Consider the following 22,334-nt stretch of genomic DNA (forward strand, 5'->3'; position numbering starts at 1 on the left):
GACCCTGTAACTGTTCACTGAACTCAGATTTCCTCTCAAGTTCTCTAAGGGAATCCAGAACATTTTTTCCTTTGTGCTTAGGCCAGACTTTTAAAGGAAGCAGCTAGGCGCAGTAGTGCCACAAGAGGCATGAGGACTTAAGCTAAGAGACACAAACTTAAAGGGTAAGATGGTCTGCTTCTACAGCTGCCCTATCCTCCACACAAGAAACTTGAGGGGTTCCATCTTATATTTCACGAATGTTAACAGCAATGGAATCAAAATGAGGAAACTCTGAGAGAAAAGTGAAATTTCAGAGTCATTAGATGTCCTTCCTTAGAGGTGATCTTCCCTCACAGTACTTAGTTCAAATGTTAGTTAAATTTAAAAGCAGAGTGACTTCTCATTTATTTTCTCATCAAATGTTTCTTCCTTCATCTTTAGACAACTCTGTGTAAAATAGTTTTCTCTTAGCCTGAACTGAAATCTGTCTATCTATAGTTTATATCTTTCCTACTCTTCCTCTTCCTCAATAAAACAAACAAACAAAAAATACCTGGGACCACAAAGAACATAATTGCAAGATTACCTCCTCTTCCACAGCCTTACAGATATTTATAAAAAGAGATGGCATGCTGCTGACTATTCTCTTCTTTGTGACATAAATTATACATAGCATGACATAAAATTGACTCAATATGTGCCTTTCTGAATAACAGGTCTCCATTCCAATTATTATTTCAAACAGCAATGAAGATAAGCTTACAAATTCAAATTCTGACTACTGCACAATAAATTTCAAAAAGACAATTCAGCTCAATAAAATCAGGTATCTGTCTAAAACTATTCATTTGTCAGAGTCATGATTTCATGGGAGTTCAAAAGACCTATTTAGTCCCATTTCACAGTAAAGTAACCCTGGATTGAGATTTACAACAAAATCAAAACACAAAAGAAATTACTTGGTAAAGTCCTCAAAGTAGATTTTATTTATACATTTCTTCAAATGACTGTGGAACTTTTAAAAACCCCTCCCCCAAATGTGACAATTTACGGACAGTGGTGGGAACCAGGGGTCTTTGAAGAAAGCGAATACAAAGACACTGGTGCTGTGCCAGCTCCCTGAGCTAACACCAAGAAGCCAATTTATTTTATAATCTTAAAGAATCTTATATGTGGATATGTTTGAATTGGCCCTCTGAGAATTGTTCAAATAAAGGAAACATTATGGAAAGGAGACTGGTTTCCAAACTGTGCAGTCTCTGAAAATAAAACTTCAAAAATGTATGTCTGAAAAGATCTGCAAGGCTTGGTACAGTGTTTATCTATGAAGAGAACCAATAACCCATTGACTTCAAAACTCAAAATAATCTAAAAAATACTTTAAATGGCATGGCATTAGTGACATTTTTTCCAAAATATTTAGTTTAAAAGAAATCTGATAAAATTGTTCTCACCCTATGAAAAGACCTAATCCCTTTCTAAAACAAAAATAGGATTTGCAAGAGAAACAACACTGTACAATTCACTGGTAAATTAAGATTTCCGAGGCTATAAGAAATGGGGCCAAAACAAGTCACACTCAAAAAGGGATGATTAACACAAGAAATGTGCTATAAGTAAAGTGCATGAAAGGAAGCCTGCTCAGCTAAATGAAGTAGACAAAGGTCAGAAGTCAAGGGTCATTCGCCAGAGCGGCAGCAGGCTCGAAAACCACACTGCAAATTCTGGCATCCACTGGCGGTGTCAGCATGAGGACCTGTATGAAAACAGAAAAGTGTGAAAGGAGGAATTTCTTATCACACAAAAATAATCTTGCTAATGAAAGAAGTAAAACACTTATTTTTTTTTAACTAGTAATACATTTGTAACATAGAAGTAAAATCCCACAATGAGTGTATAAAGAATTATTCAGCACAAAAATCGCCAACAGCTGTTTGACTTTAACTAATATAAGTAAATGAAAAAGAAGAATGAAAAGAAGTAATTTTTTGGCAACAATCTTACAAAATAAAAAATCCAAGAAGAAAAGAGATAACCCACAGAAGCAAGGCTGCCAGGATAACTTCACAATGGATTTCTTGTATCATTAACATCTTTCCTAGAAATATAATTAAGGCAAAAACAACCTTATCTATAATAGATAAGCTAAAGAATCCAGTATTGAGCAATTATAATAAATATTACATTCAAAATTTTTGTTAAAAATAAATTACATAGATATAGCCTTAACATATTTGCCATATTGTTATTTAACATCTGTACCCAAAATAAGTCATGTGATAGGGTTAGATGAAATTATCTTCCAGAATCAAATATGTAATGAATGAATAATTAAAAACATATCTAAGACATAAGAAAAATTATGATCCAATTACAAAGAAAAGTAATAATACATTTGTGGAATAACTGACATTTTATTCCAATCACATTATGCTACCCAGACACTAGATTAAAAGATCCATTAGGGAACATAGCTGAGAATTAGAAAGTATCAAAGAGATATCATGGCGCATATTCAAATGTCAAGTACTCTGAATGAATCAGAGTTTTCATAAAGACAAGCAAATGTGGAAAAAGGCATTTTAACTATATTGAAGCCTTTCAGTATGTCTGCACCATGAACAAAGTTAATTAGTTCTTTCATCAATTAGAACCAAAAGACTTGCATTTTTGATACGTAAGGACCATAAAAGTACATGAAATATATTTTTATTATAGAAAATAATATTTATTTTATCAAATGGATTATAGTTGAAAAATCACTGGAATGCTATCAAGACTTTAACTTAGAAAAATATATTAAATTAGCTTTCTTTGTCTTTTGAAGTAGCAATCCATTGCAAAAGAAGGCAATTATGCTAATACCAACATAAGAAAATAACGACTTGCAAATAAACACATAGAACACACTTATTTACCAGAATTTAACTTTTTTTTGTATTCCTGTAATGGCAATATACAAAATACAAAGGACTAATTTCTTAGGATATACAATCAGTAAAGTATAGCATCCATATATTTCACTAATGGAAATAATAATGTATCTTAAAGTAAGAAAAGAAACTAATGAACTTTACAAGCATAGTGGAACTGCAATAGCTTATGATTTCATTTATTTTCAAATACTTATGCTTAACTTTTAAAGTAATATAATGCCTGGGATACGGGGAGCAGGTATGGGAATGGGCAATAGTATATGAAAAAACATTGACCACAGGTTTATAACTGCTGAAGCCAATGATCCATAAAGCTTCTTTATATTATTATGTTTATATATTTAAAATGTTCTATAATAAAAGTTTAAAGTCATTTCAAATATAAAATTGAATTACCACAAGCTTATTTTTTATTTAATAAAAATTAAAATCTATTCTATTTTGAAAATGAAAAGTTAAATGTGTCAAATACTTAAAATTCATAAAGTAGCATTTTTGTTAAGACTGTTTTCTCTTAAGACACAATGCTAGTCATCTTAATCAAAGAGTCAAAATGAAATTTCTTAGTACATCAGAGCCTTTCTCCAAGAGCCAATCTCCTACCTCACTATCATTGCCCTGCCCTGACACAGTCCCTGTGATGAAATGCTTAAACTGGTGGCTTTTGCAAAAACATATCTATCATTTTCTCAGTATATAATTCTATTCTAACTTTTTTGAAAGGGAGAAATATGAAGAAAGAGACATGGAGACTTTGGTACAATATTCCAAACTGATACTCCCTACAATACTTCAAAATGTCTGTACTCCTATTTTTAAAAGCACAGAAAGGTAAGGAAGAAATTTTATACTGCAATCAGGGGCCTAGGGAAAAATCATAAGCGATGGCTGAAAGCAATCAAAGTAAAGTATGCTACTGGTTTTCAAGAGAGAAAATTAAATGGGAGCCTCAAAGGAGCCAACTGGATCAAGGAATCTAATCAAAAGATTCATAGTTTTCCAAACACAGGCATACTTCATTTAATTGTGCTTCACTTTATTGCACTTTGCAGATACTGCATTTTTTACAAACTAAAGGTGTGTGGCAACCTTGCACTGAGCAAGTCTATTGGCACCATTTTTCCAACATTTGCTCACTTCTTGTCTCTCTGGCACATTTTGGTAATTCTCACAATATTTCAAGCTTTTTCATTATTATTATATTTGTTATGGTCATCTGTGATCAGTGATCTTTGATGTTACTACTATGACTCACTGAAGGCTCAGATGATGGTTAAAATTTTTTAGCAAAAAAGTATTTTTAAATTAAAGTATGTACGTTGCTTTTTTTAGACAATGCTTTTGCACTTAATAGACTACAGTACAGTGCAAACATAACTTTTATATACACTGGGAAACCAAAATATTCACGTGGCTCACTTTATTGCAATATTCACTTTATTATGGTGGTCTGGAACCAAACTCACGATATCTCCGAGGTATGCCTGTACCACAGTTTTCACCAACCTCCCCAAAAAACAGAGGCTCAGGATCCTCAGTCTCCACTCTGGTGACCTGAGTCACTTTTTGCTCTCAAAGTCTAAGAGATGGAAGTAGGGATAATATGGGAAGAAAAATGTAGGAATAAAAATATGCGTCCTATATTAGGTAGAAAGTAACCCTATCCTGATATCTTGTCAGCATCTCCTTATTCATCACAAAACAAAGTTCACGCTCATATTGCTATAAAATGTGCTCCCTTTCTCAGATACACACCAGAATATCTTAGTTTCAATGGAAATCTAAGGGCATAAATTGTACTTAACCAACAACTGTAATACTAACTACCTCAAAACTACAATCGCATCATAAGGTGAATGACATTCCAGGTGACTGATCCTAAAAATCCATAAAAGTGGTATCATCCATGAATGGGTTTTATTTTGTTGAAGGCCTAGGGCAAAGCAAAAGTGAAGACAACCGCTGTTTGTAAGTTAGTTTCCTACTGTAGAAAACAGGGGAGAAAGCAATTTCCAAAGCATGGAAATCATAAGCAATGTTAAGACCCTTAAGCATCACAGACAGACTATTTAGAAAAGGGAATAAATGGACAACAGAATAAACAGGCAACAGAAAAAAGTGAGGTAGAATTGGAAAGAAACATGACTAAGATATGTTGGGTTGCCAAGTATCTCAAGTAGACAGCTGTGCTTCCACAGACACGGAATTTCAAAGGTAAATATTTGACTTATCACCAGTAAATGTCAATCTTGATGTGAGATAATAAACCCAATGGTTATAACAGATGAGGGCTAAATTATGGTAAAGGATAATAAAACAGAAAAATAACATTTGCATAATCATTAAATAAAATCTTTAAATGCATGGTAAAAACAAATTTTGTAAGAGAGCATTTTTTAAAATATTAGTCAGAAGAGCTATAATGGTAGCTATTGTTATTTTCCCAAATTTTTATTGCTGAATTGTTTTTCCTAGCTTTTAAGCATATTACTTATGCTGTATATCTGCACTTACCTTCACTTACCTTTAATTCCTCTTTAACTTAAATTAGAAACATAAGAGAGCAAATCATCTGAAACTATGTCACCTACTATGATCTAATCTATCTTAATTCATAAATTAAACATACATTGAAATGCAAATCAGTACAACAAGTTTATTTGCTATCATCGTTCAAATGTTCTTCAGAGCTCTAAAACTAGGCAATTCCATCTAACACTTCTTAAATGACAAGGAATTTTTTAAATGTTATGGCTAAGAAGCCTTTTTTTATACTTAAATCTTAACTTTTTTATCAATCAAATAACAAATTTAAATGTCATGAAAGAATCATTAAGAATAAAAATGGCATTTTATGTTAATGCTTAGTATAGTGTCTTGCTCACAGCAGACACTGTTTGAATATCTGATTACTAATTTATCTTCTCCAAAATCTCTGTTAATGCTTAGGAAATAGAAAATTTGTTTTACTTATCACTTTTTAGTTAATGAGTATTATTTATCAGCATTTACTTCTTTTAGTTAGTAACCTGGTAGTTAACTATGTAAACTCTCTTTTGACAAAATACATTTTTGGTTAAGTGTTACTCTCAAATATTAAAATATAATGTGTCACCTAAATATGCTCCCTATTTAAGAACATGTATAAAAATATTGACTACTTTCAGAAATAATAAAAATAATAATAAAAAGGGAGCTAAATATTTACAGTCACTAAGTATTTGTACAAGTTGAATTGTAATAAAAGATACTAGATGAATCCTGTGCCATCTTGCAAAACTGGATACAATGCAACTTTATTCTAACACTTTCTAGTGTCCGTATGGCCTTTTAAGGAAAAGATTGTATCAGGGCATTGCTTTATGAGCAACTGGCTGGAACTCTGGAACATAAGTTCACATGACAAGTCACCCTGTAAACTTTAAAGGATTTCCATTTCCCCCAAATCATGTTTTAAGAAGCTGTAAAAGGAGACTTGGTATTGGATTACACAAGCACGGTCAATTTCCTTTCAAACATTTTAAAGTCAGATATGTTCATTAAAATTCATTTATTGAAAACTACCACTCATTTATCAAAAAAAATCTTAACATTCAACAAAAAGAATGTAGCAGCTCCTTTGGAACACTTTAATATTTATATATTCAAAACCAGTCAAGATGAAAGGAATTCTAACATACTAACAAAGTGCAAAAGTTTTTAAGTATTTAACTTTATCCCAACACCTAAATTATTTCAAGAAGTTTTTTTTAAAAAGACACACATACACAAAAGTAGTAGGCAGATCATAAAAATGAAGTGAAACCCAATCCCCCCACCAATCCAATAACATCTATATACCCCAAAATAAGTATAACAAATTAGGTTCTGAGATTTATTCCCACCAGCATAACCTATGCTGAAATCAGTGTAGACAATTCAAATGCAACCTACCAATAAGATGTTTTTCTTACAAAAAATAATTGCTTACTGATTACTTTTCATAATATATCCTATAAGCCTTAGTAAGTACAACAGTGAACCTACAATGACATAACCGTGTATTAAAAAATATATATATATCTTGATTGCATCCCCAAAAGCAGTAAGTGCTGCACTGTAGCACTCACACCTTCTTTTGTACACTTAGCAGGTTGCAACTAAAATGACATTAATTTCCCCCATTCCTTCTTATACACTAAAGGCAACAGAGAGCAAAGAAATGCTTGAAGTTAGTGTTGCTATTTCAAGAACATGGGAGGTCATCTCCTGCATCACCAATGTGATTCAAGAAACAAAAGAGCTGCTATCTCCTGTCTCTTCATATACATTTCAAGAAAAATCTAATCTCTGAGAAACAGCAGATTTGCTAACTTCTCTCCCTACTGGTATGTCGTTAAAGAAGATACTATTCCTCTAGTCTTGCTGGCGTCTGTCAATTTTTCTGCCTGAGAGACTCCGTTTATCTTCCCATGATCTTAAGATGAACTGGACTCTCAAAAATAACAATACATGGGCTTCCCTGGTGGCACAGTGGTTGGGAGTCCGCCTGCTAATGCAGGGGACACGGGTTCGTGCCCCGGTCCAGGAAGATCCCACATGCCGTGGAGCGGCTGGGCCCGTGAGCCATGGCCGCTGAGCCTGTGCAACAGGAGAGGCCACAACAGTGAGAGGCCCGCGTACCGCAAAAAAAACCAAACAAATAAACCAAAAAAACACGATGTAAAAAGACACAGTAGAATCTGAACCATGTAAATTTTTTCCAATTATAAATACAGCAGGTTGACTTCCTTACTAATAACTGAGGAGCAGCTTTTTATGCTTCAGGACTTCAGTCTCTACCAGTGATTATCAAATGCCCAACAGGGCACTGAACGTACTTTGAAAAAGCACATTAAACAGTCCCATTGCAGCACAGGAATAGGCTTAAAAAATAAAACAAAACAAAAAAATCAAGAAATGTTTACATGATGATTGTTAAAAGTAGGTTCAGTGCTCAATCTCCATAATACTATAGGAATTTTAATCACATTTAAAGCACCTCAGCCTCTTCCCAATACCACACCCATCATCCTCCTCAATCTTCCAAGAGATGTATTTGGAACCAGATTCAGGGTCTCTGAGGAGTTCACATTACCAAAGTCCTCCTTTTTCTACTACACTATGAAGTTTTCTTGTCCTACAAGAAAACTGACTCTATCATCCCTAAGAATTAGGTGTATCTAGAACAGCAATACGCTGTATTGTTAATGAGTGTTCTTTCACTCTAGAGGAATTTCCCAAAATTTTATAAGAATTTTAGTAATTCTATAAAAACCTGTCACTTTGGACTGATTAAACTATTACATATTTCTAAAATCTGGCAAAATGGATAGTTGAGATATCTCTCCAAAAGAAAACTTATCTTTAGAAAGATAAGAAAATTTATCTTTAGAAAGATAAGAAAACTTATCTTTCAGACTAAACCTGAAAGTAAAAATGTTTGGTAATTAGAAATCTAGAAAACAAAATAGAAACCCTAAGAATTTTCAGAACTGTTAAAAATTTTTAAATCAACTCCTCCAAAATTATCCCATTGTTAAAAGGCATTACCGTTAATGTTGTCACAGTAGTAAAAGTATTCATCATTTAGGGAAGGACATGCTGAAACCAAATCCTGCAGGCCTGCACCAGTTACAGTAAGACAACCAGAGAGATTAAGGTGCTCCAAATAAGGTAGCCCTCCTCCCAGAGTCAAAACCCTGTAAGAGAAGCAATTCAACAATTAGAATATATTAACAATTAAAATGTATTGTAAAATCTATGAAAACTTATGTATTCCTATGGCCCAGTGGACTATTAACAGACCTTTCAATCTGGTAATGAAAAATTAAAGTATCTCTATAAAACATGACAACTAACTTCATCTTTAGGCAGGATACATTTAACAGAGACATTTCTGAAGACATTCAATAAACAAGTCTATGAAATGTTCTTTATAAGAACATTACAGTAACTCAATTCTTACAGGAAGGAAGTAATGAATCCTGGAATTGTAATCTTCACTCTCCTACTAAACTGTCTAAGTAAAAATTATCAAGAAAATTACTAAACAGTTTGGCAGTTCCTCAAAGAGTTAAAGAATCAGCATATACCCAAGAGAAGTGAAAACATATGTTCACAGAAAAACTTGCAAACAAATGTTCACAGCAGCATTATTCATAATATCCAAAAAGTGGAAACAATCCAAATGTCCACTAATCAATGAGTGGATAAACAAAATTTAGTATAAATATCATGTAGCCATAAAGAACTGATACATGCCACAGCATGCATGAACCTTGAAAATACTGTGCTAAGTGAAAAAAATCATACACAAAAGACCACATACTATGTAATTCCACTTATATGAAATGTCCAAAATAAGCAGAATAGACAGACAGACAAAGTAAATTAGTGGCTACCAGGGGCTGGGGGCAAAGAGGAATGAAGAATGACTGCTAATAAGTATATGGTTTCTTTTTGGTTTAATGAAAATGTTTCTAATTTGATAGTGGTAATGGCTGCCAACCTTATAAGTATACTAAAACCACTGATTTGTACCCTTTAAAAGAATGAATTTAATGTGAATTTCATTTCAGTAAAAATGAAAACATTGCTTTTCATGGCATACCCTAGAAGAATTTTAAAAAACAATTTACATAAAAAGAATAAAATGAGAAATTGACTGAGATGACAATGGCAGAGCTAAAAAATATCAAGAGAAAAACTGGGGACATCAATTTTCTCTATAGAACAGCAAAAACTGGGAAAACTAGAGACAGTCTATCTTGACAGCACTATCCAAAAACTAATAATACAATAAATTTAGTAAAAAAAGCAAATAGCATGATTATGCAGATACATGGAAATTAGGAAGTAAAGGTAAGTAAAAGTATGTAAACTACTGAGATTAGAATAAACTATGGAAATATTTATATATTCAGTGACAGGCACTGATGGACAAAGATCAGTACATACATTTTAATGTTTTGTCATTGCATGTTTACAAGAAAAACCTGATCTATCAAAAAGAGCTTATCAAGACCCCAATACACGTGAGAGATTTAAATGCATACTTCTTATATTTTGACTAAAAAAGACTGACTTTCTTAAATCATAGATTCCCTGATCCATTCCTACAGTTTAAATTAGTTAACAGCGGCAGTTCAGAACTTCAGTGGCTTGACTGGGCCACAGTAATTACAAATAGACATCTTTAAAGGAAGACTATTGTTTAAAGCTTATTGATTCTTGTTTTCCTATAAAGTTCAATAGCTCAGAATAAAAAATAAAACAGCTTCTAAAAAGTGGTCTAAAAGATCGCAGGAGGTATCTCAATGCAGAAACTGCTTCGTGTTCTAAAACTTACAAATTTTCAGTACACTGAGGACAGACTGCATGGAATGTAAAACTTTATATCACAGATACACTTGAGTAAACTGTATATGCATTCACTGGTCTCACTGAATCTAGTGGGATATCAAACAAGACAAAAGTAAACAAGCAGTTATAATATCATATGATGAATGCTCTCCTGGGAACATATTTAGGGCCTTGGTGGAGGGAGGGGGACAGGGGTCACAAACGGTTTCCCTTAAAAAGTGACGTTTAAACTGGAATGGAGGTAGAAACGAACAGAAGTTAGCCAATAAACGTTCGTTAGAGAGAGAGCAAATGCAAATGTATGAAGACAGAGAAATACAGTACAGGCATACCTCAGAGATATTGCAGGTTGAGTTCCAGACCACCACAATAAAGCAAATATCACAATAAAGCAAGCCACACAATTTTTTTGGTTTTCTGGTGCATATAAAAAAGTTATGTTTACATTATACTGTAGTCTATTAAGTATGCAATAGCAGTATGTCTAAAAAACTAGATGCATACCTTAATTAAAAATACTTAATTTTATTGCTAATTGCTAAAAATACTTATTGTATCATCTGAGCCTTCAGCAGCAAGTCATAATGTTTTTGCTGGTGGAGGGTCTTGCCTCCATGTTGACGGCTGCTGACTGATTGAGGTGGTGGTTGAAGGCTGGGGTGGCCGTGGCAGTTTCTTAAAATAAGACAACAATGAAGTTTTTTTTGCTGCATTGACTGACTCTTCCTTCCATGAATGATTGCTCTGTAGCATTTTACCCTACTTCTTTCAAAACTGGAGTCAATTACTTTCAAACCCTGCCACTGCTTTAACAATTAAGTTTATGTAATATTCTAAATCTTTTGTTGCCACTTCAACAGCCTTCACAGCATTTTCACCAGGAGTAGATTCCATCGGAAGAAACCACTTTCTTTGTTCATCCATAAGAAACAACTCCTTATCCATTAAAGTTTTATCACAGATATAATTCAGTCACATTTTCATACTCTACTTTTAATTCTAGTTCTCTTGCTATTTCTAACCTGCAGTTACTTCCTCCAGTGAAGTCTTGAACCCCTCAGTCATTCATGAGGGTTGTAATCAATTTCTTCTAAAATCCTGTTAATGTTGATATTTTGATATGTTCTCAAGAATCACAAAGTTCTTCATCGCATCTAGAATGGTGAATCCTTTCAAGAAGATTTTCAATTTACTTTGCCCAGCTGCCTCAGAGGAATCACTATCTAAGGCAGCTACATAGCCTTACAAAATATATTTCTTAAACAGTAAGACTTGAAAGTTGAAATGCCTCCTGGATCAATGGGCTGCAAAATGGATGTTGTGTTAGCAGGCATGAAAACAACATTAATCTCAGGGACTTCCCTGGTGGCACAGTGGTTAAGAATCGCCTGCCAATGCACGGGACACGGGTTCGATCCCTGGTCCAGGAAGATCCCACATGTCATGAAGCAAGTAAGCCCGTGCACCACAACTACTGAGCCTGCACTCTAGAGCCCACGAGCCACAACTACCGAGCCCATATGCCCCAACTGCTGAAGCCCGCACGCCTAGAGCCTGTGCTCTGAGACAAGAGAAGCCACTGAAACGAAAAGCCCGCGCACTGCAACAAAGAGTATCCCCCGCTCACCACAACTACAGAAAGCCCGTGCACAGCAACGAAGACCCAACACAGCGAAAAATAAATAAATTTATAAAACAAACAACAACAAAAAACATTAATCTCATGGTACATCTCCATCAGAGCTCTTGGGTGAGCAGGTACATTATCTCTGAGCAGTATTCTGAAAGGAACCTTTTTCTTCCTAAGCAGCAGGTCTCAACAGTGGGCTTAAAAAGTCAGTAAATCATGTTGTAAACAGATGTGCTGTCATCCAGGCTTTGTGGTTTCATTTACAGAGCACAAGCAGAGTAGATTTAGCATCATTCTTAAGGGCCCTAGGATTTTCAGAATGGTAAATAAGCACTGGCTTCAACGAAGTCACGAGCTGCATTAACCCCTAACAAAAGAGTCAGCCTGTCCTTTGAAGCCAGGCACTGACTTCTCCTCTGTACTCACCTTGCACTTTTATGTTATGGCTTCTTTCCTTAAATCTCATGAACCAACCTCTGCTCGCTTCCAACTTTTCTTCTGCAGCTTCCTCACCTCAGCCTTCACAGAACTGAAGAGAGTTAGGGTCTTGCTGTGAATTAGGCTTTGGCTTAAAAGAATACTGTGGCTAGTCTGATCTTCTATCCAGACCACTAAAACTTTCTCCTTATCAGCAAAAAGGCTGTTTCGCTTTCTTATCATTCATGTGTTCAATGGAGTAGCACTTTTAATTTCCTTCAAGAACTTCTCCTTTGCTTGTACAGCCTAGCTAACTGTTTGGTGCAAAAGACCTAGCTTTCAGCCTATCTTGCTTGGCTTTTGACGTGCCTTCCTCACTAAGCTTAATCATTTCTAGATTTTGATTTAAAGTGAGAGATGTGTGACTCATTTTACTTGAGGCCACTGTAGGGTTATTAACTGGCCTAATTTTAATACTGTTGTGTCTCAGGAAATAGGGTGGCAGGAGAAGATGGAGAGAGATGGAGGAATAGCCAGTTGAAGCAGTCAGAACACAAACAGTATTTATCGATTAAGTTTGCCATCTTATATGGTTTGTGGCATTCCAAAACAATTACAGTAGTATCATCAGAGATCACTGATCACAGATCACCATAACAAATATAATAATAATGGAAGTTTGAAATATTGAAGAATTAAAGTGTGACACAAAGATGTGAAGCGAGCAAATACCGTTAGAAAAATGGCACTGACAGACCTACTCAATACAAGGTTGCCACAAACCTTCAATTTGTATAAAACGCAATTATCTGCAAAACACAATAAAGCAAAGTACAATGAAACAAGGTATGCCTGTATACCTGGAGGAAATGAAAATAGCTGAGTATGGTTAAAGAAAGGATGGTTTTGTGTGTTTGTGTGTTATGTTTATGTTTACCTACTTGCTGTCTTTTTTTTGGCAGAGGTGAAGATGTGAGGAAGTAAAAGGAAGAGATTTAAAGAAGGTAACAAGATATAAACTACAGAGGCAAGCAAGGGCCAAGAATCTGAACTTTAACCAAAGGGCAATAAGACTCACTGAAACACTTAAAGGAGTAATAACAAGTAATAAGAAATGCATACTAGAAAGATCACTCTAGTCTACTTTTTATCACCAATACCCAAGTATGTCAGGCACAGGCCTACACAGTAAAATGCAAAATACATTCTCTGCTCTCAAACAAAGAAAGAAACATTTAAACAAAGTATTAACAGTACATGCAATAAGAAAAAAAGTTTTAGAAATATATACAAGTTACAGAAATAATAGACCAGGGAGTGATTCAAAGTAGTAATCTTTAAAAGACTAGAACAAAATCCAGAATTCAACAATGTATAATTCACATTATCTGGTATCCAATCAAAAACTACTAAACACTCAAAGAATCAGAAAAAAAGCATCAACAGAAACAGACCAATAAATGATAAAGATGATGAAATTAGTAGATAATGACTTTAAAACAGATTTCATATTTTAAATATGCTCAAGGATTTAAAAGAAAATATGAACATAATGAAACAAAAAACATCTATATATTAGTATTTTTTTATGTTTTAATATATTTACATACATTATTGATGTGCTTATATGTGTGTGTATATGTATATATCAGGGAGGATCACAAGTGTACCAAATGAAACTTCTAGAGATGAAAAATACAATATCTGAAATAAAAAATACACTGGATGAGATTAGCAGTGATTAGACATTGCAAAAATTAGTGGACTTGAAGAACAACCAGATTAACCAAAATGAAGCACCAAGAGAAAAAAGAACAAAAACAGTAAGGAAAAAAAAAGCCCTCGTGTTATGGGTTGAATTGTGTCCCCTCCCACCCCCATCAAAAAAAGATGTGTTGAAGTCTTAACCCTCAGTATCATAAATGTGACTTTAGTTGGAAATACGGTCTTTGCACATTTAATTAAGTTAAGATCAGGTCATTAGGGTGGGCCTTAATCCAATATGACTGATGTCCTCATAAGAGGAGGGATATTTAGACACACACATACACACACACACACACACACACACGGATAATGCCATGTGAAGAAGCATAGATATACAGACACAAAAAGAAGATGGCCGTGTGAAGACTGAGGCAGAGATTGGGGTTATAGTGCCACAAGCCAAGCAACACCTGGGTCTATGAGAGGTTTCAAGAGTTAAGAAAGGATGCTCCCTTAAAGGTTTCAGAGGGAACATGGTTTGGCCAACACCTTGATTATAGAACTCTAATCTCCAGAACTCTAAGAGAATAAATTTCTATCACTCTAACCACCTAGCTTGTGGTACTTTGTCATGACAGTCCAGGGAACTATTACACTAAAGTGACCTATAATACAGTATCAAGAAGTCTGACATACATGGAAGTCCCAGCAAGAAGCAGGGGTAAGAGAATAGGGAGGAGAGAAAAAGTACTTGAGGAAATAATGGCTGAATTTTGTTTTTCAATTTTATGAAAGCTAGGAATAACATATCCAAGAATCTCAATAAACCCCAAGCAAGATAACAATGAAGATAACCACACCAAGGCATACCATATGCAAACTGCATTAAAAGCAGAAATAAAATTTTAAAGCAGCTAAAGAAAAAACACACATAATATACGGAAGAACAAAGATAAAAATTTAATACAATTCTCATAAATGATGCAAGCTGAAAGACAATGTAACACCTTAAAAGTGCTAAAACAAAACTACCAACTTAGAATTCTATACACAGTGAAAATCTTTCTAAAATGAAGGTGAAATAAAGAGTTTTTCAGACAAGAGCTGAAAGTTTACTGACAAAAGACTTAACAGTACAAAAAACTACAGAGAACTCTGCAGGCAAAAGAAAAACAATACCAAATGGAAACATGAAACTGTACAAAAGAATGAAGAATGGCAAAAAAGGTGAAATAAGACTTCTTTGTTAATTTTTTCTAAAAGACAATTGTTTGGGACTTCCCTGGTAGTCCAGTGGTTAAGACTTCACCTTCTAATGCAAGGGGTATGGGTTCGACCCCTGGTCAGGGAGTTAAGATCCCACATGCCTCATGGCCAAAAAAAAAAAGACAATTGTTTAAAGAAAAAATATGAACAATGTATTATGGGGTTTAAAACATATATAGAAATAAAATATATAACAAAAACAGCACAAAGAATGGGGAGGGGAACAGGTGATTACTGTTTTAAGATTCTTACATTCTATGTGAAGTGGTATAATACTGTTTGAAGGTAGAAAGCAATTAGTTAAAAATGCATACACAAAAGCATAAAACAGTAATTATAAATCTATGTTAAAGGGCACACAATGTGTAAAGATGTAACCTGTACCAATAACAATATAAAGGAGATGAGACAGAGATGTCAAGAGTGGAGTATTTGTACATAATTGAAACTAAGCTGGTTGTCAAACTAGGTTGTTTTAAGGTCAAGATGTTAATTGTATCCCTAAGGTAACAACTAAAAAAAAACTTTAAAAAACAAAGAAAATGGAGAAAAAGGGAATCAAGTGGTATATTACAACAAAACAAAACATAAAAAGAGGAAGTCACTGAGAAAATGAGGAACAAAAGCATGTAAAATATAAGGAAAAAGATAAATGGCATAAGTAAAGTCTCCTTTATCAGTAATTACTTTAAAAATGAATCCATCAAATTCTCCTCCTGAAAGGCAGAGATTAACAGACTATATTAAAAATTTTAAAACTTCAGAATTTTAAAAACATGATCCATCTATATACTCTTTATTAGAGACCTCACTTTAGATGCAAAAACACTAAGAGGTTAAAAGTAAAACCATGAGAAAAGATATTCCAAGCAAAAAGTAACCAAAAGGGGGGAGTTCCCTGGCAGTCAAGTGGTTAAGACTCCAGGCTTCCACTGCAGGGGGCATGGGTTCAATCCCTGGTCAGGGAACTAAGATTCTGCATGCCACATAGTGAGGCCAAAAAAACAAGGTAACAAAAACAAGAGTGACTATAATACTGCGAAACAAAAAAGACTTTAAATTTTTTAATGTTTACAAAAGGCAAAGGGTATTAGGATATTATATATTGGTAAAAGGTGTACTCCACCAAGATTAAAAAAAACTGAGAACATATACACACTTAACAACAGAGCTCCAAAATATATGATACAAAATTGATAGAACTAAAGGGAAAAATGAAAAGTCCTACAAAAATAGTCAGAAATACAATACCCCAATTTCAATAATGGACAGAACAAGTGGACAGAAGATCAAGAGGGAAACAGAGAACTTGAACTACACTATTAACAGATTAGTCCTACCAAACATATAGAGAACATTCCAGTTAAAAACAGCAGAATACACATTCTTCTCAAGTGCACATGGAATACTCAGATCACGTGTGGCCACAAAAAAAGGCTTAATAAATTTTAAAAGGTTGAACTCATAGAAAGTATAACTTTGTTTCTTTGAAAAGATCATCAAAAATTGACAAACATTTAGTTAGTATAACTAAGAAAAAAAGAGGACTCAAATTACCAATGTAAGAAATGAACATTAGGGGACTTCCCTGGTGGCACAGTGATTAAGAATCCGCCTGCCAATGCAGGGGACACGGGTTCGAGCCCTGGTCCGGGAAGATCCCATATGCCACGGAGCAACTAAGCCCGTGTGCCACGACTACTGAGCCTGCACCCTGAAGCCCGCAAGCCACAACCACTGAAGCCCACACGCCTAGAGCCCATGCTCTGCAACAAGAGAAGCCACTACAATGAGAAGCCCGTGCACTGCAACAAAGAGTAGCCCCCGCTACTCTTCTCTACTCTAGAGAAAGCCCATGCACAGCAAGGAAGACCCAACACAGCCAAAAATAAATAAATAAATATTAGAAATGAAAGTTAGGACATTACTACCGATTTTACAGAAATAGAAAGGATTATAAAATAGTACCATGAACAACTGTATATCAACAAATTGTATAACCTAGATGAAGTGGACAACTCCCCTAGAAACACAAAAAGTAACAAAACTGACTGAAGGAAAAAAACAGACAAACAAAAAATCAGAATACACCTACAAGTAAGGAGACTGAATTAGTAATCAAAGCTTCCCAACTAAGAAATCAAAATCAGATGCCTCACTGGTGAATTCCACTAAACATTTAGAGAATTAACAATCCTTCTCAAACTCAAAAAACACTGAAGAGGAGGAAGACTTCCTACTCATTCTATGAGGCCAGTATTATTACCCTGATACCAAAGCTAGACAAAGGCACAAGAAAAGAAAACTACAGGCCAAATGTCCCTTACAAATATAGATGCAAAAATCCACGACAAACACGAGCAAACTGAATCCAGGAGCATATTAAACAGATTACACACCATGACCAAGTGAGTTTTATCCCAGGGATGCAAGGGCGGTTCTCAATCAAATTAACATACCACACTAATAGAATGAAGGAGAAAAAAATACATGATCATCTCAACTGATGCAGAAAGAGCATGTGACAAAATCAAATACACTTTTATGGTAAAAATACTCAGTAAACTAGGACTAGAAGAGAACTTCCTCAACATAAGAAAAGCCATATATGGAAAACACACAGCTAACACAGTCAATGATGAAAGACTGAAAGCTCTTCCCCTAAGATTAGAAACAAGATAAGGATGCCCACTATGGATGCTTCCATTTAATACAGTACTGGAAATTCTAGCCAGAGCAATTAAACCAGAAAAAAAAATTATTTTAAGGCATCTAAGTTGGAAAGGGAGAAGTAAAATAATCTCTGTTTGTAGATGACATGATCTTATATGTAGAAAACTCTAAAGAATTCACACCCAAAACAACTGTATTAAGAGCTAAAATCCACATTCAAAAATCAGTTAGGGGCTTCCCTGGTTGTGCAGTGGTTAAGAATCTGCCTGACAAAGCAGGGGACACGGGATCAAACCCTGGTCTGGGAAGATCCCACATGCCGCAGAGCAACTAAGCCTATGCGCCGCAACTACTGAAGCCCGTGCTCCGCAACAAGAAATGCCACTACAGTGAGAAGCCCATGCGATGCAACAAAGAGTAGCCTCTGCTCTCCACAATTAGACAAAGCCCATGTGCAGCAACGAAGACCCAACACAGCCAAAAATACATAAATTAATTTTTTAAAAATCAGTTATATTTCTATATGCTAGCAATGAACAATCTGAAAAAGTAATTAAGAAAATTCCACTTAAAATAGTATCAAAAAATTAAAATAATTAAGAATTAACTTAACTAAGGCAAAAGACTTGTACACTGAAAACTGCAAAACACTGCTAAAAGAAATTAAAGAAAAAATGACAACAAGGACTCAAATACTTGTATGCCAATATTCACAGCAGCATTATTCACAACAGCTAAAAGGGAGAACAATCCAAGTGCCCATCGATGATGACATCATTGACAGATAAACAAAATGTGGTATATAAATACAGAATATTATTCAGCTATAATAAGGAATGAAGTTCTGATACGTTCTACAACACGAATGAATCTTGAATACATTATGCTAACTGAAATAAGCCAGACAGAGAGGACAAGTATTGTATGTTTCCACTTACATGATATATCTATGTTGTATAAATAATGCAAATACATAGAGACAGAAAGTAAAACAGTAGGGAGCCTGGGAGGGTTGGAAGAGTAAGCAGTTACTGCTTGATAGTTACACTTTCTCTTTTGAGTGCTGAAAATGTTTTGGAAATGTTTGCAATGTTATACAACATTGTGAACTCAGAGTGCCACTGAGTTGTACACTGAAAAATCATTAAAATGGAAGGACTGCTTCAAGATAGCGGAGTAGAAGGATGTGCTCTCACTCCCCGTCGTGAGAGCACCGGAATCACAACTAAATGCTGAAAATCATTGACAGAAAGACACTGGAACTCACCAAAAAAGATACCCCACATCCAAAGACAAAGGAGAAGCCACAATGAGATGGTAGGAGGGGTGCAATCACAATAAAATCAAATCCCGTAACTGCTGGGTGGGTGACTCACAAACTGGAGAACACTTATACCACAGAAGTCCACCCACTGGAGTGAAGGTTCTGAGCCCCACGTCAGGCTTCCCAACCTCTGGGTCCAGCAACAGGAGGAGAACCAGACTTTGAAGGCTACTGGGATTTGATTGCAGGATTTCAACAGCACCGGGGGAAAGAGACCCCACTCTTGGAGGCCACACACAAAACAGTGTGCATATCGGGACCCAGAGGAAGGAGCAGTGACCCCATAGGAGACTGAACTAGACCTACCTGCTAGTGTTGGAGGGTCTCCTGCAGAGGCAGGGGGTGGCTGTGTCTCACCGTGAGGACAAGGACACTGGCAGCAGAAGTTCTGGAAAGTACTCCTTGGCATGAGCCCTCCCAGAGTCTGCCTTCAGACCCACCAAAGAGCCTGGGTAGGCTCCACTGTTGGGTCGCCTCAGGCCAAACAACCAACAGGGAGGGAACCCAGCCCCACCCATCAGCAGACAACCAGATTAAAGTTTTACTGAGATCTCCCCACCACAGCAACAGCCAGCTCTACCCACCACCAGTCCCTCCCATCAGGAAACTTGCAAAACCCTCTTAGATAGCCTCATCCACCAGAGGGCAGACAGCAGAAGCAAGAAGAACTACAATCCTGCAGCCTGTGGAACAAAAACCACATTCACAGAAAGACAGACAAGATGAAAAGGCAGAGAGCTACGTACCAGATGAAGGAACAAGATAAACCCCCAGAAAAACAACTAAATGAAGTGGAGATAGGCAACCTTCCTGAAAAGAATTCAGAATAATGATAGTGAAGATGATCCAGGACCTCGGAAAAAGAATGGAGGCAAAGATCGAGAGGATGCAAGAAATGTTTAACAAAGACCTAGAAGAATTAAAGAACAAACAAACAGATATGAACAGTACAATAACTGAAATGAAAAATAAACTAGAGGGCTTCCCTGGTGGCGCAGTGGTTGGGAGTCCGCCTGCCGATGCAGGGGACACGGGTTCGTGCCCCAGTCTGGGAGGATCCCACATGCCGCGGAGCGGCTGGGCCCGTGAGCCATGGCCGCTGAGCCTGCGCATCCGGAGCCTGTGCTCCGCAATCGGAGAGGCCGCGGCAGTGAGAGGCCCGCGTACCACAAAAAAATAAATAAATAAACTAGAAAGAACCAATACCAGAAGAACGGATAAGTGACCTGGAAGACAGAATGGTGGAATTCACTGCCATTGAACAGAAGAAAGAAAAAAGAATGAAAAGAAATGAAGACAGACTAAGAGACCACTGGGACAACATTAATAAACACAACAACATTCACATTATAGGGGTCCCAGAAAGAGAAGAGAGAGAGAAAGGACCCGAGAAAATATATGAAGAGATTATAGTCAAAACCTTCCCTAATATGGGAAAGGAACTAGCCACCCAAGTCCAGGAAGCACAGAGACTCCCAGGCAGGATAAACCCAAGGAGAAACATGACAAGACACATTGTAAACAAATTGGAAAAAATTAAAGACAAAGAAAAATTACTGAAAGCAGCAAGGGAAAAACTGCAAGTAACATACAAGGGAACTCCCATAAGGTTAACAGCTGATTTCTCAGCAGAAACTCTACAAGCCAGAAGGGAGTGGCATGATATACTTACAGTGATGAAAGGGAGGAACCTACAACCAAGATTACTCTACCTGGCAAAAAAAGAAAATTACAGAAATATATCACTGATGAATATAGATGCAAAAATCCTCAACAAAATACTAGCAAACAGAATCCAACAACACATTAAAAGGATCATACACCATGATCAAGTGGGATTTATCCCAGAGATGCAAGGATTCTTCAATATACGCAAGTCAATCCATGTGATACACCGTTTTTAACAAACTGAAGAAGAAAAAGCGTATGATCATCTTAATAGATGCAGAAAAAGCTTTTAACAAAATTCAACACCCATTTATGATAAAAACTCTCCATAAAGTGGGCATAGAGGGAACCTACCTCAACATAATAAAGGCCATATACGACAAACCCCATAGCAAACATTGTTCTCAATGGTGAAAAACTGAAAGCACTTCCTCTAAGATCAGGAACAAGACAAGGATGTACACTCTCACCTATGTATTATTCAACATAGCTTTGGAAATCCTAGCCAGGGCAATCAGAGAAGGAAAAGAAATAAAAGGAAGACAAATTGGAAGAGAAGAAGTAAAACTGTCCCTGTTTGCAGATGACATGATACTATACATAGAGAATCCTAAAGATGCCACCAGAAAACTACTAGAGAATCAAAGAATCTGGTAAAGTTGCAGGATACAAAATTAATGCACAGAAATCTCTGGCATTCCTATACACTAATGATAAAAAATCTGAAAGAGAAGTTAAGGAAACACTCCCATTTACCACTGCAACAACAAGAATAAAATACCTAGGAATAAACCTACCTAGGGAGACAAAAGACCTATATGCAGAAAACTATCAGACACTGATGAAAGAAATTAAAGATCATACCAACAGATGGAGAGATATACCATGTTCTTGGATTGGAAGAATAAATATTGTGAAAATGACTATACTACCCAAAGCAATCTACAGATTCAATGCAATCCCTATCAAATTACCAATGGTGTTTTTTATGGAACTAGAACAAAAAATTTTTAAATTTGTATGGAGACACAAAAGACCCTGAAGAGCCAAAGCAGTCTTGAGGGAAAAAAATGGAGCTAGAGGAATCAGACTCCCTGACTTCAGACTATATTACGAAGCTACAGTAATCAAGACAATATGATACTGGCACAGAAACAGAAATACAGATCAATGGAACAAGATAGAAAGCCCAGAGATAAACCCACACACCTATGGTCAACTAATCTATGACAAAGGTGGCAAGGATATACAATGGAGAAAAGACAGTCTCTTCAATAAGCGGTGCTGGGAAAACTGGACAGCTCCATGTAAAAGTATGAGATTAGATCACTCCCTAACACCATATACA

At 35.8% G+C, this 22,334-nt stretch overlaps 1 protein-coding gene across 3 annotated transcripts in view; it reads right to left on the reverse strand.

Annotated features, from left to right (window-relative positions):
• Positions 1–937: 937 nt before the first annotated feature.
• Positions 938–22,334, reverse strand: part of FBXL5 (F-box and leucine rich repeat protein 5) — a 50,777-nt gene continuing 29,380 nt past the window's right edge. The window contains exons 10-11 of one of the 3 annotated variants that reach the window (XM_007464072.1): positions 8,490–8,638; positions 938–1,738 (exon numbers count right to left, since the gene is read on the reverse strand). In XM_007464072.1, the coding sequence (XP_007464134.1) occupies positions 1,662–1,738; positions 8,490–8,638 (226 nt within the window). In that variant the 3' untranslated portion in view covers positions 938–1,661. The remainder of the gene's footprint in view (positions 1,739–8,489; positions 8,639–22,334) is intronic. The other 2 variants (XM_007464074.1, XM_007464073.1) reach the window with 2 other exon arrangements.

This window comes from Lipotes vexillifer, unplaced genomic scaffold (assembly GCF_000442215.2).
Source record: "Lipotes vexillifer unplaced genomic scaffold, Lipotes_vexillifer_v1.1 scaffold1653, whole genome shotgun sequence".
In the NCBI taxonomy this organism is placed as follows: domain Eukaryota; kingdom Metazoa; phylum Chordata; class Mammalia; order Artiodactyla; family Lipotidae; genus Lipotes; species Lipotes vexillifer.